Source organism: Cyanistes caeruleus, chromosome 7 (assembly GCF_971803275.1).
Source record: "Cyanistes caeruleus chromosome 7, bCyaCae1.hap1.1, whole genome shotgun sequence".
Taxonomy (NCBI): domain Eukaryota; kingdom Metazoa; phylum Chordata; class Aves; order Passeriformes; family Paridae; genus Cyanistes; species Cyanistes caeruleus.
The window spans coordinates 24,916,425-24,942,247 of record NC_141707.1 but is presented as its reverse complement, the minus strand read 5'-3'; the positions used below and the strand labels follow the sequence as shown (position 1 = coordinate 24,942,247).

Genomic DNA, 25,823 nt, shown 5'->3' with positions numbered 1-25,823 from the left:
CAATCTTTCCTCCATTAATTGAGCGGAGGAGTCGCTCAACACACGACTTCCCCATCCGAGACAATATTAATTCAGAGGATGCTCAGGAGAGGCTGTTCCCCCTTACGAACAAAAGCACTGGAGGATCAAATCGAGATGCTTCTACCCCCACCCATGGTTCACCCAGCAGATGAGACTCAGAGGAGGCGACTTCTTCCCCTCCCTACCATACATTCCCCTTTCCCCCGCAATCATACAAGGTTAACTCAACAGAGGAGTCTCAATCCAAATGGCAACTGGGATTGCATTTAAAAAAAAAAAAAAAAAAAAAAAAAAAGAAAAAAAAAAAAAAAGAAGGAAGGGGGAGAAAAAAAAATCAGAAATAGGGAAAGAAAAGAGAAAAAGCAGCAGGCTGATTACGAGGTGTCAAAACTGCCAGGAGCAAGAAGGTGATAGCAATCAGGGGTGAGAAGAGTGCGCCATTCGTGCGGGGCAGCTAATTATCCGTCTCATTTGAGAAGAGCAGCATTCGAGGCAGCAGCGTTCGCCTGCTGAACGGTGACAGATTGGCGCGGAGGAGAGGGGAGGTGTTAAAACAATGGAGCCGGGCTTGCGAGCGCTGCTGCATGCTAATCAGCCCGGCCTCCTTCCTTCCTTCCCTCCGCCTGCCTGCCTGCCGCGATCCCTCCTTCTCGCTGGCCGCATGGCAAGCCCAACGCTACCCGGCCCCTCCGCAGCAGGCGGCACCGCACCCGGCATAGGTGGTAACCCAGAGAGAGTTCCAGCGGGACCGCGCAGCGGGGCTGGCGGCACCCGGGGGACCTGGCAGGCTGCTGGGTATCAGTGGTAGATTTCAGAGCTCGCCCTTGGCGCCCGGGCTGGCAGGAGCCCGGCAGTGCTCTCCCCGCGAGGGGCAGAGGCGAGGAGCTCCTCGTACGAGTCCTGCGGGTTCCTCGGGCTGACCGCCGCCGCCGGAGGCCAGGCCGCAGCCGGCAGCGCAGCAGCAGCAGGTTGCCCAGTGAGAGACAATCTATTGCCGCAGCCCAGACCAGGCCGCCGAGGTGGGGGAAATGCAGAGCCGTGCCAATTACTGATGGACTCCAGGGGCTCCGCTGCCCTCTCAGCTCTGCACGGGAACTAGAGACCGGAATGCTAAGACATGCAGTAAGCAAATGGTACGGCCTCTCTTCACCACTGCTTTTTGCCTCTCGGATTGCTTGGCCTTGCAAGCCTCTGCGTGTACACAGTGTGTGCCTTGTGAAGAGGTACTAAAAGGCCTGGCCTTCTCTCAGACCGGGAACGACCATTCCCTTTCACAAACAGTGCAACAGGGTCTACAGAGACAGCAGAAATTATTTCTGAGGGATCTCTTTGGCCCCAGCTTTCCCAGGAAGTCCATGCTCCGCAGGACTCACAGGGCAAACCCCCAGGCTGGAGCATTAGCAGCCCAGCCACAGCAAGTGCTCCGCTCTGCCAGGGAGAAGCAGAGGAATGAGCGTTGGAATGTTTACTCTCCAATATTTCTCAGTTTCCATTCCATCCTGCCCTGAAAGATTTTTGATTACTATACACTTCAAAATAGTATTTATTACAGATTTACATAATCTGTATGTTTTATGTTAAGGCAATAACACATTGATGCTGTACTACTGAAAGGAGTTAATCTAAACTATGTAGTGTCTGTTATAACAGAGTTCCAACTAAAACATATCCTTGCTTTCTGGCACTGACAAGAAACACATATCCAGAAGGACATTGCCCAGCACATTAGGTAAACTGCCAGGTGAAGCTGTTGCTCGACTCCTGAACCTTCACTGGGTTATGGATCAGCACTTGGCCAAATTAAATGATGTAAGTCTGTGTGTAACCTCACATTTAATTAAACAAATGTTATTTCAAATAGCATGTGCCTGGTTTACAGCAGGATTCATGGGAATGAGAAAACACTAAAAGGGAATAAACTGGTTTAGGCCTGAGGTAAGCAGCATGATAACTCAGGTTGAATGCTATTTAAAATAGATTTGAGTGCATGTACAGCTAGGCGGTAGTAATAGCGTTTAAATTTTGTTATTCTAAGTCTGTCGTTGAGTGTACTTGATGAGATTGTCCATGAGCATACAGATGGTGAGATTTTCATGCTTCTGTGGCATACTGACATCTCAGGCTGTAAAAATAAATTCCCAGATCGCTGTAATACCTAAGAAATAGAAAAATGCAGTCCACCTTAATGCTCTACATTTTAGTCCTTTATGTTTTAAGAGATTTTATATACTAGATACACAGATTTGTGCATATTAGGAAGACATTTAGAGTATACAGCAAAATTCAAGATAAATTCTGTACCCTTTTTTATGTGCATCTGAATTTAGAGATATGGGGGATGGAGATAAAAACTTGCCTTTGCTGTTATCTGTATTTTTTTTAACTGGTGTCATGGTTTGTTTGTGGCCCCCTGCTACCAAAAACTAGGCCGTGCCAAACCAATACATTTGTACATAAGGATAAAAGGCAGAAATAAGTTTTCATTAGGTCAAGTTTACTTTTCATTAAAAGATTCTTGGATTGTTTCTTGACTTCAATATATTTTTTCAAGCTGGAAACAAACTATTATATCTATTTTGATAATTTACACTGCACTAAAAAGGTATTTGGATCAAAGATGAATGCCGAGATATCTGCTCCAATATAATAAATTTTATCCTGCCTAAGATGCCATAGTGTGGAGCAATCCATGCATGCAGCCTGTTCAGCCTGGAAATCAACACTGATATTGCTCATAAATATCCAGGGTAGGGCATCCCTATTGGTTACTGCCTGGCCACAGACAAGGTGCTGTGCTTATCCAGGTTGCTGAACTGACTGAATTAAAATTTTAAATAAAAATATATAGCAGGGTGATATGGTGCAAATGAGCTAAAAGAAAAACGTTTTTCAGAGACAAGTATATAGTTTAAAAAGGTTTAAAATATTCAATTGGTGTAAAAAATAACTACTTGTAAAAACGTGTGTATTTTCATTATGCTTAATTTGCCATTCAAAACAAGTTTTTCTTAATAAGCTCTATTGTTTCTATCTGTTTTGTGAAATGTAATACGTGTGAGACAGAAAGCAGACTCGGAATGTGAATGAGTCTTGTTTTCTCTTTCTCTTTCTTTCGTTTTTAAAATACAACTTTATTCATATTCACAGGGATCTTTAAGTTGAGAAAAGGATTAATGGAAGCGGCATGACACTCCTGAGGTCATGATCTGAAAAGATGAAACATGAAATTCTATCTGCTAGTCTTTTCCTATATCTTATTTGTGTGCAATAGAAAAGTCTCCATAAGCAAAACACTCTATAGTTAATAGTTATGTTTTCGCTCTCAGCAATGACACAAGCTTTGTCAGGTTTTCGCTGTTTGTATAGTTCATTAAAATACTTTAATAAATTACTCGTCGTTTTAAAAAATCACCACACTATCACCCGAGTAAAAACATCTATATCCTCCCAATTTCTGCAGTGTCAAAAGTACAGTCTCTGAGGGCAAGAGGTTATGGAGCCTTCATAAAGGTTTCCCATCTGTCATCAAGCACAACATCGAGCCCTCTAGGTGCTGTGAAAATGATTTTCTCTGGAATTCTCCAGCCCAAAGATGCCATCCTCTTAATTACAAGCTTTTGAGATAAGGAACGACAATGAATTCCCTGGAGATTCACAGAAGATATGCAAAAATAATCTCTTCTCTTGCTTGCCTGCCAGGGCTTCTGTACCTGCCCACAAGCTAGTCGGCTCATTTGCTAGGTAATGATGGATGAACCCAGGCAGTACATCTGCACTGCTGCCCCTCCTATTCTTGCTGACATGCAGTCTTTCGAAGTTACTTCTTTATGACTGACTGCCAGCAAAGGAGTGACAAATAACGGTTGGGGTTTGTTTTTTGGTTTGGGCTTTTTTTCTTTTTGGGGAGGGGTGTAGTTTGTTGGGAGATTTTGTTTGTTTGTATGTTTGTTTGTTTTCAATTGATCAGCTGCCCTTCTCACCATCACAAGCCTCCTGTACGTTGGTTACTCCACATACACAGGCTAACAGAATGAAACAAGTCCTTGATCTTATGGACTATAAGATGTTCTAGTAAGAATATCTGCTTATAACAGATGCCCTGAAAAAACACAGAAATTATTCCTGGGGTCAGTGTGCATGCAAAAGAGTATATGGACAGACAAAGTGTGGAGCAGACGCTTGGTGTGACAAGCCCATGCCTGCACAGCAGAAACTGAGCCTCTGGTCAGGTGACAATCCTATCTACAAATGTCCATTAGCACTTTTTCCAGTGGTGACAACCAGGTGAAAGGCCATCTGACCTACCAATTTATAAATAGTCAAGTGTTGGAGGTTTCTGTGGGGTTAAAGGGACTACAGTAATTGTAGGAGGAGGTACAGAACATGAAGCAAGCAGGAAAAAATGTCACCGTAGTTTTATACAAGTTCTCTGCCAGTATAGAACCAGCCCAGAGGAACTAGGTGTCTGGAACGGTACCGTTCAGAGTGCACACAGACAATGATCTATAGTCATAGTGCACATAGATATGTCTGGAGAGGCTTAGTGTTGTAAATCTGAGCAGTATAGACTGCATTTTTAATATGTGGAAACGTACATAACTCTGGACATAAGGGTGGGGGCGTAGAAAAAGCCACGTCCAAGCTCAATAGGATCACGGGAGAGAAACCTCGGGCTCCATGCCATCCGAGATGTGAAAGCCCACAGAGACTCAGCAGCCAAAATCACATACACTGATTTTTTAATAGAGTTCTTATCCATGTGTCCATTTAACTGCAGTTAATACAGATCAGATAAGCTTGTTACTTATAGATTCCCTGTTGCCTCAAGTGATACAAGACAGCAGCAACAGGAATATCCCTAATTAGAAAGGATTCATCTGATTTCTTTATTCAGGAAGTTTAGTGTCCCTAAGTATTCAAAGAATGATAAAAATCTTCCAGAATAAAGATGCCAGGTTTAGACCTCCTTCTGCCCAGGGAAGAGGAACAGCAGGTTTACTCCTACCTTTAGTTTACTTGCTTCCATACTTCTACCATTAGTTCTAACATACTTCCTCTCATTCCTATGTATAATTTCTGAAATTTCTTTCGGCACACTACTTCTTGCATTTTTCCAAAGTTTTTATTCCGTATAATTCTGTGTACACACCCAGGCATTTCAGGCAAGTAATACTGAGAAGAATACGTGGCTGGAAAGTAATATGAAATGTTATATCAGTTGGTTATGAAATATCTTCCTACACCTTAGCAAGAAATTAAGTTGTCATTTTAAAATTTACTTTGTGTAGTGATAACTTGGCATTATATGCCATGACTTCAAGTGCAACTCTTTGAAGGTATGTAGTAACCTGTGAATGCCTCTTCTAGGAGAAGAAAATGCTGTATGCTTCACAAATTCTTTTAAAGTTAGTTTAGATCTACTTTTTAAATTTTATTATTTAAGCATGTGCATGTTGCTCCTTTATGTGTCTCACTGACTTACCCACAGAAGAGGTGATCTAAGCGATACCTACACAGACAACCAGATACTGTGTACCTTGAGCACCTGATGTTCCACACAAAGCTCTGTCATGGTGACCATGTGGGGTGATCAATGGTCAAGTGTGCAAAAAGACCAACATAGATGTCATTGGCAGAGAGACCGTAGTCATGCATGTGAGATCACAAGCCCATTGAAACGCCACGGGTGTAACTGCAGCAACAATTTTTAAGTTAGTCTTGTTTTTTCTTTCATGTAGAACAGCAGGAATGCCAAGAAAGGCCCGCTGAACACTACAAACACAGAAAGACAAAGCAGTCCCCTCAGCCTTTTTTGACTTCAGCATCCAGTAGAGAATGGATGCAAGACCTGGAAAGTGGTGTGATTCTCAGACCTGTCAGATCTCTTATGGGCCTCAAAGGAATCATCACATGGCCACCAAGTCCAGCTTCACTTTGATTTAGTAGCCCATCATAGAGATCACCAGAAAAGGCTATGACTAAAATGGCAGAACAGCATTTTCCTAGTCTTTGCACAGCAAGATGATAAGGATGGTAAGACTCCCACAGCGTTTCAGAAGGTCCGTATTTCCCAGAGGGCCTAAATGACTTTTCTATTAAAATGGTTATTATAAGAAAATGTGGTAAAGAAAATGTTACTCTGTAACAAGTTGCATCTTTTGATGAAGACTTTGGAGGAAATAACACAGAGAGTGGACTTGCCAGCTTGCTTTCCTCAAAACTGGTACTTTTCCTTTCTGAGATGAAGCTAAGAGGGCATTAGCTTTCTTTTAAATAAAATATTCGTGGCATGAGTGGGTGTATTTGTGCTGGGAGGGAAAGTTTCTTTCTTTAAAAATAAAACTGTTCATTGGGATTTTTTTTTTAGCCTAGGCTAAAGGGACACATCCCTTTCTTTGTCTTCGGAAGAAATGGCAGAAAGTTCAAATCTTCACGCTTTCTCTTCCCAAAATAAATGCCTTATTAAGATCAGATATGTGATGCCCTCAAAAAAAAAAAGCAACAGCTTCCAGGTCCAAGCATGCATACACACACACCCTGCCCCCCCCCCAAAAAAAACTTGTTCAAAATATTTTTAAAGAAACAGATTAAACTCAACTTTTATATTTACAGTTCCAAAGCTGAAGTGAAATTCCATTCAACTGGGTTCTGAAAGTTTTACTTGGTTGAATTTTCAGAGGTTAACTGTTTGAGGTGATGAGATGCTGTGAGCAATAACATAACTCCCAGAGGGACCCATGCCTGAGAGGACTGGTGAATAGTTGCCATGTCTGCTATATCAGAGGCTGGGATGTACACTGGACTGATTTTACCATCTTATTTAAATGTGATGGTTTTCTCATTTGTTGCATTGTTTGTATTAATACGAATATCTTGTTATGTTTGTTTTGTCTCCTGGGAGCCAATAAAGCTGTGAAGTTTTTCTTTACACCAAATGCAGCTCTACGGGCGATCAATCAATGGGTAGTTTTTGGATAATCTGTGAGAGTGAGAAATCTAATAAAGCAAGCAACTAAAAAAAGGAAAACAAAGTCTATTTTCTGTTAGGTTAGCTACGTCAGGAGTCAGGCTTTCCACCATGCCTTTATAAGATATTAAAGCAGCTACATTTAACTATCAGGGTAGCACCTCACCAAATTAACTTTCTGACATATAAAGGAAAAAGTTTAGACATCATGACCTTGGCATCAATGTGGGTTACTTACTTGTACAATTAAATTTACTTTGACGCTTGCATTTCTCCCCACCTCCTCCTCCGCAGTGGTATATGAAAACACATTAATGCAAAATAAAGACCAATCATGAAGTGAGAAAACAAATATGTGACATTTTAAAATTACTATTGCTTTGCTGTACCAGGCATAATGTTAAGAAATAGGTAGACAAAGATTATATAGTTAGTTTCTAGGTCACAACAAGGTCCATAGGAAAACATGCCATTTAATTTCAAGGCAGCAGTTCTCTTATCACAACAAAATGAGTTATCAACAGATCAAAATAACAATCCGAATTATCTAGCATTAGTGGCTGAACTGAACAGCCCCAGATTATGTGATGAATTGTTAAATTGTGGTAGCATTGTTTTGGAATTGCTAATTAAAAAATAAGTAAACCCCCATGACTCTAGATATGACAACTGAAAATATCCACAAATTATTTAATAAATGAAGCGTCTAACAACTCTAACACTTCCTGCTCTCCTTGTTAATAAATGTAATTTGAGGTAGATTTATAAAATCTCCCATCTAAACAGTGAATTCATTACGCGACGTTCAGATCTCCAGATGCCTATGGACTCCTCGGAATTAGGTGTTAAATAGACAAAAGTGAACCAAACTGCCTTTAAAAGCACAGCATGACCATGTAATTCTTTTTCCAGTTTGTGGTAAAAAATGATGAAACTTCTTTCCAAGTAGCTATCACCCAGATTTAGTGTGAAAAGTAGTGTAATTGTAATTCACGCCATCAGGGTCTATCACTGATAGACTATCAGCTGTTCTGTAGTTAGGAAGGCTTTCTTTTCAAATAGGAAAGCTGCCAAGTGCTCTGTGATACCTCCAGCAAGCTTATCGGATGGAAGATCGGAGCCAAAACAGCAGCTGCACACATATGCAAATTGGCAATTAATAGTATAACATTCTGGGGAGGGTTGGTTTGTTGTTTTTTTTTTTTTTATTTTAATATGGGAAAGTATAGCAGAGCTACCTTAATATTAACCTTAAGAGTGACAGAGAACTTCTTGCCTGAGCGGCCAAAGAATAATTACCCTCTGGAGAGACTTTCACTCTATTACTTTCTTTCTTCACACAAAGATCAAAGCTTTGTTGTCCTGCCGAGTTTTTCTCCATCATGAAAGTTAACTTCAGGGGATTTAAAAAGAAAAGGGGAATACCTTGTAGATGCAACTCTCGAAAGCAGGGAATCGTGGCGATTCACGCTTCCCTCCGCCCCCCACCAAATGTCAAAAAAAAACAAATCCCAAAAAGTTAGGTAGTTTTGGTTTTTGTTTAGGACGCTTGTCCCGTTCCCTGAGAAGATGTTCCGTGCTACATGGGACTCTTACAATTGTTACGGATACTCTAATCAGCGACAAAGTAATTGAAGGATTAGTTTTATATATTTTCCCCAGGCTGCCGCAGCAAACCAGCTTGCTTTATTTAGCCCAGCATGTATGAATACAAGACTCCCAATTAATGCAGTGGCTTGCTTAAGTCAGAACATTGCCTTTCAAAGGATCCTCACATGATCCTTTTCTTGTAATAGCAGGCTGGAGCTGGAAAGACTTTGCAAGGCTGCTGCATTTCGCACCAGCCCGTCCCCAGCGCTTTCCCCAGCGTCTGTCTGTCTCTTCTAGGACAGGCGTGGGGTGATTAACTGATGTTTTCGATAATCTGTGAATCCTTAATAGTCTTATTTTCACGATTAAATATCTCAACATCTTTAGGATTAGGATTCTCCACGAAGGCAGGCCAGAAAGTTTACTCCTCTCTAGAGGCAGGCGCCTCAGGAAGGGATTTGCGTGGCGCGGTTTGTGCGGCGCCTGCCATGCGGCGGGAGCCTGCCTCCGACCACCGCCACTTCTGCCGTCTTTTCCTGCGGCCGCGAGGGCTCCCGTCCTGATCCCTCTGCATTGCCCGGGGCAGTAATTCCCGTGGCAGCGGGAACTCGGCGCTCCGCTCCGCCGGCTCCCGGCGCTGGCTCGGCGGGCGCTGCCGACGGAGCCTCAAGCGGCGCCGCTCGAGCCGCGCGCGGAGCCCGGCGAGAGGGGCGCGCCACAGCCCCGCGCCCGGCTGCGCCTCCCTCCCTCCATCCCTCCATCCCTCCATCCCTCCATCCCTCCATCCCTCCATCCCTCCATCCCTCCATCCCTCCATCCCTCCATCCCTCCATCCCTCCATCCCTCCATCCCTCCATCCCTCCATCCTTCCTTTTCCACAGCCAGCTCCTCCGCGGCTTTCCAGGCAGCGCCAGGGCATTCCGACAAAAAAATGTACGTTTAGATTTAGACGCTAATTCTCCCGTTCTGTTCCATTATCGAAACAACATCGCACACAACTTAGAGGAAAGCAGGGATATGAAAGGATCCATGCGTTCTGGTTTTCAGCAGGAACTGGAAAATGTACCCATTTATATTCACAGATCCTTAAAAAGTCAGATCTTTGAGAAGGGCAATTTTCCCTGAAATACCAGTGTTCCAAAGGCAGAACGATACAAATCCTCACCTGAAGTCGACTAAAGCAAAAGGAGGACTAGCTTGACTAAAATATCAATTCAATCGGACACAGACAGAAAAATCCGTTTGTAGGATATTCATCAAGAAGTATTTACATTCAGATGGGTTACCATCTCCCTGCTTGTGTGGACTGTCATTTGTGATGCCTTTTTCCAGACTGCAACACCTTTGTCAATTCACTCCTTTATTTTCTCCAGTGCCTCACAAACACATAGAACATAGTCATCCTTCAAATGTGTTTTAGTTTGTTTTAAAGCTTTCTGCTATTAACCCACATCAACATGCCAAAGTTTATATAAAATATAATAGGACCTAATAGTTTTTCCCATGAAATAATTTGCTTTTTAAGTCTTAGAACCAAGAGAGGCCTTCAACTTTTCTCATGAATGTATATGTTTGTGTATATATAAATAAAATATTTTGCCTTTACACAAATCCTTTGCTTCTTCTGTTTTAATGATGACAAAATCTCATTAACTGGCTTAATTTAAAGAACAAGGCATAGATAATATTGAACACGTAATTTCAAACCATGTAAGGCACAACCTAATCAAAATAATTCTGATGTTTACAGTGTCATGTTAATTGACTGCATCCAGAAAATTCAGAACAAAAATAATGTGGTTATTTTCATTATTAAGGAGAACAGGGTTTGGACCTTCATCCTGAGTTCACTTAATTAAAACTGCACACTGGAAAACATGTGGTGCTGTACAACTGCATGCACTGCTTTGAGAGTTTCGTGACATCTGGACTTGCAGAACACAACCTCTCTCTCTCTCAACTTTGGGTATGGTTACCTCATAATTGGTATCTGGGAACATTTGCATCAGACATACACATGCACACAACTGTGCAAACAGCAATTTAAAAAAAAAATTCTGAGTACTCTGCTCATATACTTCAAATGTGTTCATTTATCTCACTTTAGGAGACATTATTGTGTTGTTTTTTTAAATTCTCGTCTCCAAATAAAAAAGGAAAAAGTGGGTTACTGGCCTATTTCTGATAATTTTAAATTTGTGATCAAAGTTCAAACAAATTGACTGAAAAATACATATTAAGGTACTGGTGTCTGGGGTTTTTTTCATTTTTATAAACAAGAACAAGCTTTGTTACCACTCTGTGAAAGGTATAAAGAAGCCAACCCTTACTAGGCAGCAGTTGGCTGATCGGAAAAACCTACATAAGCTCCTGGACCTGTCTCACAATATGATGTCTCTTACCTAGCTATCAGGCCAGAATTCAAAACGAGAGGTTAAGGGGAAAGCCAGAAACATTCTGGGGATGTTCCATTAAAGGAACATGAATGTGTCTAAGAATGTGTCTTAGATGTCTTAAGATACAGAACTAATCTAAGGATAACTTGGGATACTGAGGAGATGGAAGTAGGTAGGGCAATACAGGAAACAGAACTATAACAAATCAGTTTTAATGTTAATTGAGCAGCTTTTCACTTTAAATATTCTAATATTTCATTATTGGGCGGTTTTCCACAGTCCTGAGACAACAGGTAAGAAAAAAATTCACAGTGAATTTCAGAACTTTGTCCATCAAATCAGTATCAATTTTTGTGCTGCAGAAAGCAATCATTCAACTTTTACAGCAGTTCCTTGGGGCAGATGGAAATTGGATGCACTTTTACAAGCCCATTCTCCAGACATTACTAAAGAGAAGCTGTGAACAGCAAAGACTGAAGAAGAAAATAAGTCCATTAAATGTGATGATAAAAGAAAAGTCAGAAAGCCAGCAGGCTCCTATGTTGGCTATCTCCATTCAGTTTGAGAGACTAACCAAAAGACTTTGTTTTCTTCCTATTGTTTTTCTTGCAATATTCAAGAATTTTAGTTATATAATCTTCTAATGTTAAAAGGTGAAAAGAAAAAATGATGGGAGAATTCTGTAAAAGAGCCACAATGCATTCTCTAGAACATATCCTCCTTGAACAGCAGAGTGAGACAGAGTAAACTTGAGAATTGGATTTTTCCACAGAGAGTGAGAGAGAGAGAGAGAGAGAGAGAGAGAGAGAGAGAGAGAAAGAAAGAAAGAAAGAAAGAAAGAAAGAAAGAAAGAAAGAAAGAAAGAAAGAAAGAAAAAGAAAAAGAAAAAGAAAAAGAAAAAGAAAAAGAAAAAGAAAAAGAAAAAGAAAAAGAAAAAGAAAAAGAAAAAGAAAAAGAAAAAGAAAAAGAAAAAGAAAAAGAAAAAGAAAAAGAAAAAGAAAAAGAAAAAGAAAAAGAAAAAGAAAAAGAAAAAGAACTTTACAGGAAAGTAATTAAGGTGGGACAGAACCAAAATTTCTAAATAATATTTGCAAAGCCTTACTAACTCTGGCTAATCTGTGGCTATTCAGACAACTGCAGCCATTACACTGGAGGTGTTTTCACAGTGGAGATTGATAACTTCCTGAAAGCATGAAGTACCTATGGATATAAATTACAGGGTGAAAAAAAGTCCTCTGAATACTAGGCAAATTAGATAATATAATATTAAAACATTAAAATTAATTCACTTGGTTTGTAGAAATTATTTGTATTATTATTCACTCATACAGAAAATTTTCAGCAATAATTCTAAAAAAATATTGAATGTGCAATTCAATATATAAACCCACATCATCCATACATAAGTGACAATTAATCAGCCCCCCAAGAATAAGTAATGAAAATGTAGGTAAAAGCAGAATACAGCATACAGTACTTAGTAATTGAAAGGAAAGAAAAATACTGTATTAGTTGTAGGACTGCTACTCTATGTCCCTGTCAGTTTCTTAAAGGGACAGTTCCATAGATGGTATGAGAAAAAAACACATCATAAACATTTCATCTCAGCGAGACCTTAACTGATCAGGAAAGGTCACAGTAGGAAAAAGCCACTTTTGTATGAACTGAAATACTGGAGCTGGTCAGATGTTCACAATATATTGCTCACCAAGAAACTGAGCCCAAGAACTATTAAGTTTTTTGGTGAATAACTTTGAATAATTAATCCTTCTGAGAAAATCACAATCTGTTCACCAAGAGTTCATGAAAAAAACAAGGTGAATAATTCATTATGAATTATTTGACCAGTTTTAGCAATGAGGTTCTAAATCTGTCTTCTTATGGATATTACCCTCATTAATACTATTCAGATACAATGCTTAAGGATAATTTACATGATGAAATACTGCACATCTAATACGATACAATTTAAGCTAGTGACTTTCTTTTCTGTTTCTTGTAGATACTTTGGATATAAGTCTTTATTTATTAAATTTTTAAAAGGCTCTTTGTATCACTTTAGAAGCACTGTTAGTCTTGGAACAATTGATGCAATGACAGGACATTCTTAAATAAGAAGACAGCCTTGATGGAAGACAGACCTAAATGTTTAAAATCTGAAGGGGAGTACGGCTGTAACATATAGTTAGGCATCTGTACTCATGAGTTTTAGGGAATTTGTGAGTATGTCTAATCCTGCTCTGGGAAACCATGAACATCCATGGATTTGAAGGAAAACAGGTTCAGATTCCCATTCTTAAATATTTACAAAACATTAATTATAGCAATTATTGTACAATAATTTAAAAACTGAATAATGTTACAACTGATTTCAAATTGTTCCAACGTGCCATCCTAGATTAACACATTTAAACATTACTACACTATTTCAGTTTAATTATAAACATGACATTGTTTTAAATTAAAAGCTAACATATTCTGAGCAACATGTAGCCAACTATATAATTGCATTAGTTAAAGCTGCAGTTTCATGACACTTTGAGCTGCTCAACATCAGAGCTGCCACTGTGCTTTGTGCCAAGTGTTTCTGCCTTCTCTCTTGCATCAGAGTACGAAGGCCACTTGTCCCCCTACTCCCTTCCCACAGAGATGAGTTGTTTCATGGCAGAATTCTATTCAGGGTGAAGCCTGACAATACAACTAGGCTGATCTAAAATCATTCCCTTATAAAAAGAAATTATCCAGCCTGTTTTATTCCCAAACCTGGCTCCATCCTCCCTGGCACAGGTAATGATCTGACCCCAGATCTGTCTCTTTGACTCAGAGGAATCAAAGAAACATAAAAATAATCTTGTAAAATACACTTCTCTATACTAGAAGAAGGCCCCTGAGCTGCAAGACATTCAGTTTGAAGTCAGATGAATGAAGGTGCCAGTGAAAATGCTGGAGAAGAGCACAGCAAAGAGAGCTCAAGGGAAAGCGGTGGTAACATATGGCCAAAAGTAGGGTTTGCAGCAATCAACATTTAGATTGGCTTCAGCTTCAGTGGAACCACAGGCTTGGATTTACTGTAAATAAGATCTAATTCTGAAGGAACTTCCTCAAAACAAACATAAGGCAAGTCATTTCATACTCCTCCTCCAAGAAAAAGAAACCCAACAAGCACATCAATTACAGTGATAGTAATAGTAATAGTAACTTACTTCATGTAACGTATTTTCAGCCACTTGGCATACAACATATGAGTCTACCAGTTGATTATACTAGATGCTTAACTGAGTTTTACCTATGCAAGATTTAATCTGACCCTTCAAAGAATCTTTTAAACACATTTAAAGTGTGAATGCAAAACTATGGATTTTAAAAGTTTTTTACTCTTTACTATGTGCAAATATGCATCACATTACTTTGAAATGTCAGTAAAGGCCTCTTAAAAGAATAGCTCTCTCTGGAATAAATTTTCTGTTTAAATAATTCTGACAGTAATCTTCTGTTGGGTGGTATGATGTTAAAATCAGTATATTCATTATGAAACTATTTACTATATGCTATTTATATACTTCATTAACATTTTCAGTACTACTGTTTAATTTTAATATAAATTTTGAAATTATGTAAAGAGATAAAATTAAAGCAATTTTCTTCTTTACATTGCATTAAAATATATGCAACACATATATATATATATATATATATACAGTAAATACGAAAAACAATCCACTGTTTGACACTTAAAAATTATTGTAATAACTGTTTATATTAATAAATAAAGTAAAAGTGTAATAGTAGCAGGTTGGCAGAAGGTAAAAGTGTGTACAGGTGGGATTTGGCTACATTGTTCCTATTTACACCAATTATTCAGTTGCATATCAGTTCTAGGAATTTTCTTCTTATTAGCTCAGTATTAGATTTTTTTATCCCTGTGCATTTTAAACTGGATTAGAGAGTGACTGATCTCTGCCAGTTTCCTTGGATGTGGCATTCAGAAATGGAATCTTCCCAATTTAATTTTTTTCTCCTCTGTATTGAAACAGTACTATTACAAGGGAGAACTGCAATTATTTAATACTAATGGCCATGCAGTTATAGTTACTCTTTCAGCTGTACTAATGTTTTAGTCTAATGTTCATTTGTATGACCCCATAATAATTTAGGAATTACGAAGTAAAAAATTATTAATTCATAAATCATAAGATTATGGATTGGATTTACAAGATTTCATAGTAACAAAATTTTATTGGAAAACATAGTAAGAAGCATACTACTAGAAAAATGCTTCTGGGAGAAATATTTGCAGTATTTATATTCATCACTTCTTGCTAACTAATTTTCTCATAAGATCTGGGAAAAACACTGAGCAGATCTCTCATAACTACATCTCCCTGCAGTACTGATAGGTTGCCTGATGGAGCTCTATTGCTCTGCCTGACCAGAGATGAAACTTTTCATCTTTTAGAGGCTATATAACCTTTTTGAAAGGTTAGTTCTTTCTTGCTGTTGGATGAGTTTCCTGGGCATAAATAGAGAGTAAGATGAGAGGTCCACAGAAATAAGCAGCTAGTCTAGATGGGCATATCTTATTGCCTTTCAGCATAAAAGAAAGGGGATCTAAATGTTAAAAAAAACCCCATCAAAACCTTGCTGAAACAATAGATTATCACCCATTTATTTAGGTAAGAGTGTGAGACCTCCCACCACCTACCGTATCATCCCACTTCAGCCTTTTGGTACTAAGCTTTCAGCTGTTTGCCAACCCTTATGATTTTACTGAAAATTTCTCAATATTGTGTGATGGATTCCACTGAGAATCTCAGCTTCCATTGAATCAAATCAAAACATGATTTTTCACACAAATAACTTAAAGCCTACCTTTAAAAAACTATCAGTGATTAAATAGCACAAGTGTGACAGCAGTAAGAATGAAAACGTATCCCTTTTTGACTCTTTCTCTAATCTCTCTCTGATATTCTGCGAGCTATCTAAAGGGGTAGATGAAAATATCTTAGTTTCAGACTTATTAATTGCATTAAGCAGCCTGATTTTAATTTTTTTTTTTCAAAGCTTTGTGGTATCTTTCCAGATCTTGTAGTTGAATTACAATCTTCTGAATATTATTGCTGTTTCAAAATGATCACATTAGTTATAAGGATAAGCAATTACTATAGTTAGTCTCTCCCAGCTAGTAATTTCAAATGCTCAAAATATATACATATAAAATTTCAGAAGTTCCTTAAGTGCAGGTACACAGTCTTTTTCCACTCTATTTAACAAGACTTGCACTAAGAACTAAGATGTTATGTAATTTCCATAAAGTGTAGACAGTTCACAACAAAGCCTATGATATGTTTTTTTTTCAGTAGTGTGTTGTTCCCTCTAACATACTTTTTTTTTAAAGATCAGATAAATATGGGCATTGTGTGCTAAGTAATCAAACTTGCAGCTAAAAAACAGATTTATGGCTTTTGAAATAAAAATATTATGCTTGCAATTTATTATTTTTAAGGTTTAAATTTTCAATTAATTTATAAAGGAAGTATTTTAGTATCTGTGATTGTGATTTAATTAGTAGTGCTTTAGGATGTCTACTATAGAGGAAAGAACAACACATAGCATTTAAAGGACTGAGCTCAGAAATGTTGTTGCTAACATAACGTGCTAATACAAGAACAGGACTGAAAATTAGGCCATGCTGTTTTCACACTGGGAGAAGCTATTGAACTATTTAGATTTTAGAGAGAGATTATTTTCCTTCTGAAGACAACAGTCTCTCTTTTGTTCTTGTCTCTCTTCTGTTCCTGAAGGTCATGACTTGATTGTGCATTCCAGCATCCTGTTTTCTCAAAACAGCAATCTAACTCTTCTTTCAGCAAAACTCTTCTTCTTGGAAGAGCAGACAAGAGAAACTGGCTGCAAATGGCCAGTAAGGAAGACCAATTAGCCACAAATATGAGATTCCCATAAAGATTAATGGCAACAACTGATCTGTAAGCAGCAAAACCAAGTTTTCTCCAGATAAAAGCTTTGTTCAGGAACCCTAGCTTTAATTAAATAATACCACTTCATTGATTAAAAAAAAAAAAAAAAAAAAGTTTAGGGACTTGCAGGCGTCTTTAAATTAAGCAAGAAATAACATGAAGAAGTTCATGTTATTAGATGTTAGAGATATCTAATTGAGTATGTTTCATCTCCTCAGTTTACCCATCAAGTGCTCTATATTTTAAGAGTTTATATTCAAATAAGTATCTTAGATTCTGCAACTTTAAAGATAGTCACTTTGGTCTCACCACATTATTTTTAACAATGTTTTTAGTGTTTAGTTTAATATTAAGCAAGATGATTCACTAGTTAGTTCAGCAAAGAATTCCATAAATGGTAATAACTGTGAGATCATTCTTGCCCACCCTCCACTCATGCAGTCAGGACTCCCTGTAATGCAGTTTGTAAGTCGTTGTCCAGTTTAAATCTGTCATGCATTAGCGCTTTCATCCATCATCTTTCAAGTCTGAATGTGTAGTTTAGACTAGGCCTTAGTCTTATGAAACAACCAAACATTTCATTTTGAAAAGCAGATACTGCAAGCAGCCTGACTTAAAAATACAAGGAAATTCTGGATCCATAATTCACCCTCCACCTTCCGACCCCACCAACCGCCATATTAGTGTGCCCCCACCAAAATACCAGCTTGTGTTTACAGTTTCGTTTCTCCTGATGGTGGATGGGCGCGTGTACACGCACTCGCTCTATGTGCACTCAATAGGATCATGATCTGGAGAGCTGAAAATGTAAACACAAGCTGGTATTGTGGTGTGACTAGCGGTTTGTGGTTTCTTTGTTTGAATATTTCAAAAATGGCACACTGGCCAGAACTTAGGAAGAGAAAAGCAGAGCTGCTACTTACACAAAAATTTGATGGTTCCAATGCTCAGATTTCAGATGGATAAAGCAGGCTGCACAATACTTTATTTTTTACATAGTTGACTATGCTTGGGTGCAGGAATTTTGTTTTCAGGGATAGATAAAATACACTTTTGCCCTTCATTTCACATTAGGAGGAGTATCCCGCTTGTTCAAGTGACCATCAAGTGATTTCTTCAGATTAGGAATGCTCATCCAAAGCTGTCTGTAATCATGTGACTGAAGCAGACAATATGGTCAAGCATTCACAGGATTAGGTGAGTACAGCTAATAAAAAATTTATTGCATTTTCATAGAAAATTCATTGCATCATGGCCATTTTCTATTAATTAAGCTCAAACATGAATCCATATGTGGACCCCACAGAGAGCCCCAAAATTACATACCTATAGAGTTACAACAGCACAAGCTTAAATTGGTGTAATGTCAGAATTTTTCTTTTTGCTTCACTGAAAGTAAGGGAAGCAGAATTACTTTATGAAATCACCATGAGTCCAAAAGCTCCTCTATTTCTTTCTAAGTATATCAGCCAGTCTCAATAAAACCTCATAATATCATTTTGCTACTGTTCTGAACATGGAGGGGAGGAAGGAGGGAGGACTGAAATTCATCTTATAAAGTACTGGATTATATCCAGCTACATTATATTATTTTTATACCCTATAAAATTTTTAATAGCTTATCAGAAGTAGATATTTGAAGCAATTTTTTCTGCCAATAATTTATTTTCATCAGTTGCAGACTGGTTATAGTACCTATTACATACACTATACAAGCTCATCACTGAATATTTAAATTACTGAAAGCAAAATCTAAGAAAATATGGAAAAAAACAGGGTGGTCTTCTCAAAATAGTGGGAAAAGGCCAGAAATTTCATCAGTACTATTGCAACAACTCTTTATTCAAGAGAGGGGCAGTTCTAACATCTATGTTCTCTACAAGAATAGTGGCGTTATTCTTGTAGTACTCACAACTCCTGAAAAGAGCATCTAGTTTATAAATACTTAGTTCATTCCATTGGAACATATCTGTCCCATAAAAAGCAGGAAATTCTTTCTTAAACTATGAAGTATTACATTACATACAAAACCATGCAAGAATATTAATCAATTTTCCTCTTCAAATACTTTTCAAGTGTATTTTAGAAAGACTTGATTACTTTACACAAACTGCACAACTGCAATGCCATCATAAGGTAGAACATCTTGCCTTTTTTAATACATTACTCTATATAAGCACCCTCACAAAGACAGCTTGTGAGCTTTTCACAAATTATAATAATGGAACCACCTACATGTATATCAGTGCTGACAGATCTGGATCATCTTATTTTCACCTGCAGTAAGTTCAGAGTCAGCTAAAAACTAAATTATACAATGAACAGCTTTGTTGTAGGAATATGCATGGCCTTATTTTCCACCAACACTTGCAGAACAAACACATGCAGCTAGCATAGATATTTAATATAAATGGTAATAAATACTAGTGAATTTGCAATCTCTTTTTTTTTTTTCATCCAAATTGAAGATAAAGTCCATCACTTTGGGGTTTTTTACATTATGCTCTATAGATGGATGGTTTTGTCTATACAGATGTATACCTGTCTAACAGACATTATCTGCAAAATGTTTAATGTACAAAAAGGAAGATGTATCCAAAAAAGATCTTCTTGGTGTTAGTTAAAATGAATAATAAAATAATAATTAATTAGATGAAGAATTAACTAGAGCAGAATTTTGTGTTTAGCTACTACACAAAACACCATAAAATTTTGATGACCATTTGAAGTCAAGATCTTTACTATGTACTCTTCTGAAAGGCAGTGGCACTTCTGGCATAAAATAAGAGGACTGCCAGCTGAGGTGATCATGTCATTCTGATATGCCTATTAGTGACCAAATATAGACAGATAAGACCAAACACTGGTCTCATGTTATGCCAAGGAAGGTTTAGACTGGATATTAGGAAAATACCAGGAAAAATGTCATCATTGAAAGTTTGGCCAAGCACTGAAATAGGCTGCCAAGGGCATTGGTGGAATCACTGATCAAAAATCATGCTGATGTAGCACTTGACACGGTTTAGAGGTGAAGGTGTTAGGTTCACTGTTGGACTCAATATCAGGGGTCTTCTAAATGACCCTATGATTCTATGATCCTTGCTCCTTGGGCATTGTAGAATGCAAGGATGGCTTGAGTCACATGGAACATGTTTGTTACTCAGAAGGGAAAGATAGCATTATTCACAGTGTTTCCTTGTGTTTGAAGATGTACCTGAACCATTTTTTCAAAAGAATATAAATATATACTTCATGAAAACAGGAAACAAATTTGTGTAAAATACTGCATAATAATACATGCCTTCCCCTCCTACTGGCATCAGTCAACGTAAAAATAAAATAAAACTATTGTTCTTCAGTCAGCTCTATGAAAGAGTACATTTAGCACTATTAGCTCCTGAGGAAAAAAGCACACTCTTTCTTCAACTACTAAAATGACAAAGACCTCAAGCGGCAAAATATCTGAATGTCCAAATTTAGGTAGAGTGCATTCTTCCTCCATAAAAATAACACTTCATTCAAAATATAATATCTCCTTTTTCTGTCACAAGAAAGACTTAATATTAAGGTATTTTTCTATTTGTGTAGTAAAAATGCTAGAACCAATGAGCAACAAAACAACTACATCATAAGAGCACATAATTATAACAACACACAAGTAGAGTTAAAAGACCATTTACACTATTTTATTGATGACATGCATATAATCCGCATCAGCCCTGTATATCTGAATTGAAACTAAGTTTCAATTACAACAGAAGTACCTAAACTAGCTAGAACTTTACTGATAAGGAGAGAAGAAAGTTTAATAAATGTTCAAGACCTGCAAGAAGCATCACAAAATTAAAAGATCTACACTATGTTGATAAAGTAAATAGATCACCAGCGTTAAGTATAATGGTTGTTTTCAAACAACCATCAAAAGTCTTGATATGAAAATAATCTTTCTAAGAATTCAAACCACAATTACTTTTCACACAGTGGGTAGACTATTCTTATGCTTCAAGCCACAGTTAGGGTGGCTTGCATTTATAAAATTGTTCCTTAATATTTGTGTGCATAACAATCAGTCACATAAAATCACACACAGATCTAGACTGGACAATTCCCATATTGTCAGCAAAATAAAAAAGTTACAACAGCTTCAAACTGTTTTCTCAAAGATTAAACGTAAAAAACATTTCCTTAAAAAATTGTGTCTCACACAGGTGGTCAGAAGAAATGGTTTAAAATACCTGGGATTTAGACCCAATTTCTATGCTTATTTGAACACATTATTTGATAGTCTACATGTGATGATCACTACTGGTAAGTATTTTTCTGTTACTTACTTGAGAAATAAAAACATGAAAGATTGCATGAAGAAAATTTGAATGAACTGGATTTGAATGTTTTTCAGAGGGATGGAGATTTTAAAAGGTTACTGCTTATGTACACCACTAACAGTATATTTCGCTGTCTTTCATTACAAAGGAACAGAGCTGGTTTACTTTCCACTTATTTAAACAATATTAACTATTTATGTATTACTGCTACTACAAAATCCCAGATCTATTACCAAGAACAAAGTCAATGGGTAAAGTGGACAACAACATTTGACCTTTAAAAATATTTGTGAAGTTTTCCTCTTTTTTAGAGGGAGAGAGATATTTTGCTGAGTGGTTAATGAATTCAGACACTGACCATTTGACCTAGGTTTTTGAAAGTAATTAGCAGCTCCGGTTACCTGAAAGATGGAGCTAAGATGAGCAGGCAGTTTTAAATCAGCGCATTTCTAATTAAAAATTATGTTATTTACAGTCACTCGATAGACGTTGTAAGCATCTGTGCTCATAAAGAAATATGCAACAAAGGATTGATGATTTTTAGAGGCTATCCACAGTTCCTGAAAATAACAAGAGAAGGATGTTGAATATAAAAGGTAATTGTTAGCTAGAGGAGATTATGGCTCTTGCTTAAATATATTTTTCAGGTAAACTGAAAATGTGTAATTTAATTAATTTTTATATCCAAGTTTTGTGGAGAAAGGAAAGGTTCTCAATAATGAGTGTAAAATTAAGCTGAAAGGATCAAGTAATTATACTGGCTTGTTGGACTAATACTGAGAAGGGCATCACAAAAGGACTGCAGTGTAAGTTTTAAGTATACAGACACTACTCAAAAACTCCAAGCTCCTAAGATACACAAAAACAGTATAAGGTTCTGTGGCATGAGGTAGTTACTAGGGAGTATAATTGCTGTTAGAAAAAGATTATCGAGATCATCATCACTGCATTTATTCCACCCCAAATTCCCTATTGCAAATATGCCATATGAACAATCATATTTTATTTCAGATATATTAAACATATATATGAAAACCAGTCAAATACTCCAAAGGATTTTTAAAGTGTTGATGTTAACTTTGTGACCTGTGGACTCTGGTAAAGAAGTGTCTGTGGAGTATTCTTTGTCTTCAAACGATGTTTCTAATGCAATTCCTTATCCACTGAAATTGTTATGACTTCCCAACTGAAGAGATTGACAACTACTGCCATATACTGACATACATAGTTGGAAATAAAACAAGAGCCAAAGCAAACTTTAAGGTTTGAGCTAGCATCAAGTTTGAATATGACCAAAACTAGGTAGCAGATACTGAAGTACTTTCTTGGACTTCAGTAACTGGCTATTTAAGTTATTGCATTAACTCATCTGGGGTATTAAACCAATCACATTGACTTAAACAGATAGATAGAAAAATCATTGGTCTCAAGACAATTTAAGATATTTCTCTACTATAATAATTCAAATCCATTTTCTTCAAAAGACTCCATACCAGAATTAAAGAATGTGTATTGTATTACATTTTAACAACTTATATACCAGCAATACAACAGTTTGGAAGACCTAATGAAAATTCCTTTTTCATTATCTGGTTTCAGTATTTTTATTTAATTACAACAAGTTTTTGTATTTACTTTTGCCTTGAATATTCTTCTTACCTAGATTTAGACTAATTTTAACTACGAAACAAAATACAATTAATTAGATAGTGCTGTGGAGATTAATAGTTAAACAGCAAGAATACAAGGGAATTGTATTTACTCTTTTTAGCAGAGTAACTAAATATGAAATAAAATAGTAAAATAAGGTTTAAATGTAATTAAAAATAATTTAATTTTATTTATTTAATTTAATAAAGTATTCAAAGAACAAATCGATGCCTTAGGCACCTGATAGTGAGAGTTGCCTCATCAGTTCTCAGGAATTTAAAAGAATTTGCAAATCATTTTATAAAACAATAGCATGTGCAAGTGTAATATTTGCATCCATCTTTTCTGCATGGATAAAATGTCTCACTCTTTGATCATTTTAGCAAAAAATATCTGGAATACATTGCATTTTTCACATCCTACCTTTGTTGAGAAAAGGCTAGGTTCAATTGGTACTTGAAATGGTCTCTGGACCTAGAACGAAACAGGAAAAATAAGTGTTTAGTAGTCAAACTAAAAGAATCATGACCCCCTAAATGAATAAAAAAGTCTGGAGGCATATTGATTAAAAAAAAAATTGAAATTATAAATCTGGGCAGTATTAAAAGCTTCTCCAGATCCCTTCTACAATGGAGACTAAAACTGCCACCACATGGACCCAAATATTTAGGTCTCCAAATACCAACTGTTACAACATATAATTAAAGTCAGTTTCTAGCCTTTAATCAACTGAATCAAGTAAGCTTGTGAGATGAGATAAATTGCTACTGTATTTATTTATGGCACATAGCCAATATAGCTAAATATACAGGCTTACCTGAATAGTTTATCAGCTATTGCAAGTACCATGACTATCCAATTACATTTATCTCAGTGTTTGTAATAAGCTTGTCTATTCAATGTAATAAAGTCAGGAAGAATTACATTTCTGACAATTTGGGTACTACAAGAATGAAATTAACCTTTTCTATGTACTTCTAGGTTTTTTTCTGTGATTAACACAGAGAACAAGGCATGATCACAACTCCACAGATTGTGCACAGTCAAAAAACAATTATATTTTATTTTCCTTTTTCTTTTACTGATGCCTTGTGTTCCAAAAAAGCTGAACTGACTGAAGTATATGTTTTTCAATGCATATGTTTTATCAATAAAAAGCTATTTTTCTAAACCAATCAAGGAGGAGAAATATCTAGTTTATCTTAGCTAGTTATTAATAATTTGCATTATCTCAGAAAAATTCCAAATACAACTGGGCTTCATCATGATTTAATGTTTATAAGAACAGTAGATAAATCTAGGAAGGATGACAGAAAAAAGAGCCAGGGTCATGAAGAGGAAAAAACGCCATGGTGTTTATCTTGAAGGGCTGCAAGAACTAAAACCATCATAAAGAGAAGAGTCAATATATCTGATTAATAACTTTCATAATTCTTAAGACTATATAAAAGTCAAAAATTTAATGTCTAAGTCAGATACATTATTTTGTATTTACCTCCAGTTTCTATTTAAATAGAGAGTACAGGCTCCTCACATATTGAGTAAGAGGATAAATTACAAATACTGAACACACCTTGTTTTGTAGAGGCACCAAGACTGCAAATACTTTATTCTCTGCTGTATCTTTGTGATTAGTAGAGTAGTGTAATCTCTACAGATTTATTTAATTTATGTAAAACTCTGTGGAATGAAGCTATTAAGGAATTCTTCATTACTTTAGTGTCATCAGACAATTTTCAAAATCTGTAAATTGCAATCCTGTTTGTGAGATAATTTCAAAGGTAATGTTCTGGTCCAGCAGAAAATCTGATTTTATAGAATAGTATCATCCCTACCATCCTCTACATCAGCCATTGAAATCACCGTTGTCATCCATTATGTCCTCCAGCAGCGCAGCCACAGATAGCTTTTCTTAGGCAGATCTTTGCAAGTTGAATTGAAAGCAATTTAATTTCGGCAAAATGGCTGCTTTCATTGTATACAGGACACCGAACCTCTTGTGTAGGACCTTTTCACCATGTTGTGATTGATTTTACATCTATTGAAAACAAGTCTGGTCTCTGCCATTTGTTTACCCTTGTATTCTCTCTTTATGCTTTGGTATGCATTTTTAATTAGATACACTCCAGTTCTTTCACCACTAGCTAACACTTTTATTTGGGAAGCAGTCTTTACTAGCCCTGCAAATATCCGCTGTTCTTTGCAATGTCAAGTCCTTTTCTCACCTTGCTTTGACTTGGTTATCACTTATATCACAAGTAATTCATCCATCTGTTAACTGCTCCAATTCACATTACTTGGCTTTATTTTAAAGATCTTAACAATGGTCAATGGTCTCATCTGGCAGCTGGTTTCTTGTAAAAAATGTGCCTTTCCCAAGTGACATTCTTGTGAGGATCAAAATATTCACTGAATGGGTTTTTATCTAGCAGTTTACAGGTCCCTCAGGCTCTCCATAGAACATATTGTATATACCCAGTGCTTTGGGCATGCCATGTGTAGCAATGTGGAGGACTTCACCTTCTCCAATTTTATTTCACTCTTTTCCAGCTTTCCACCATGTTGTCTTTACACATTGTTGGTTCATTCTTGTAAAAAAAAAAAAAAAAAAAAGATACATATCATGCAACTAACTACATGATTGTTGAAGTTTGCATCCAGAGTGTGCCTTTAAAGCAAAACTCTCAAAGCAGTTTGGTGCTTTGGTTTGTCCCGTGAAGCAAACCAAAGTTTGGGAATTCTGGAAGTAGGTTCTCTCACTGTAAAATGGCAGAGCAGAAACACGCTTCATATGATTTGGTTACAAATGGGCATTCACCCACGGGACACATGTACAGCTATCCAAACTGGAAAATGATAATAGAAATGTATCATGCCTATTTAGCCCCACACATTTACT

The 25,823-nt window shown here is 37.0% G+C and overlaps 1 protein-coding gene and 1 long non-coding RNA gene across 6 annotated transcripts in view; one reads left to right on the top strand and one right to left on the bottom strand.

Moving 5' to 3' along the window:
- RBMS1 (RNA binding motif single stranded interacting protein 1) overlaps positions 1-25,823 on the bottom strand; it is a 339,988-nt gene that overhangs the window by 309,512 nt on the left and 4,653 nt on the right. For 4 of the 5 annotated variants that reach the window (XM_086898556.1, XM_086898564.1, XM_086898559.1 and 1 more), the window contains exon 2: positions 23,348-23,398. In XM_086898556.1, the coding sequence (XP_086754682.1) occupies positions 23,348-23,398 (51 nt within the window). Of the gene's footprint in view, positions 1-23,347; positions 23,399-24,759; positions 25,513-25,823 lie in introns of all 5 variants that reach the window. The other variant, XM_086898568.1, reaches the window with a different exon arrangement.
- Positions 713-6,956, top strand: LOC147652253 (uncharacterized). The gene is made up of 3 exons (XR_015289285.1): positions 713-1,830; positions 3,482-3,762; positions 5,760-6,956. It is a non-coding gene; the product is annotated as an uncharacterized LOC147652253 (long non-coding RNA).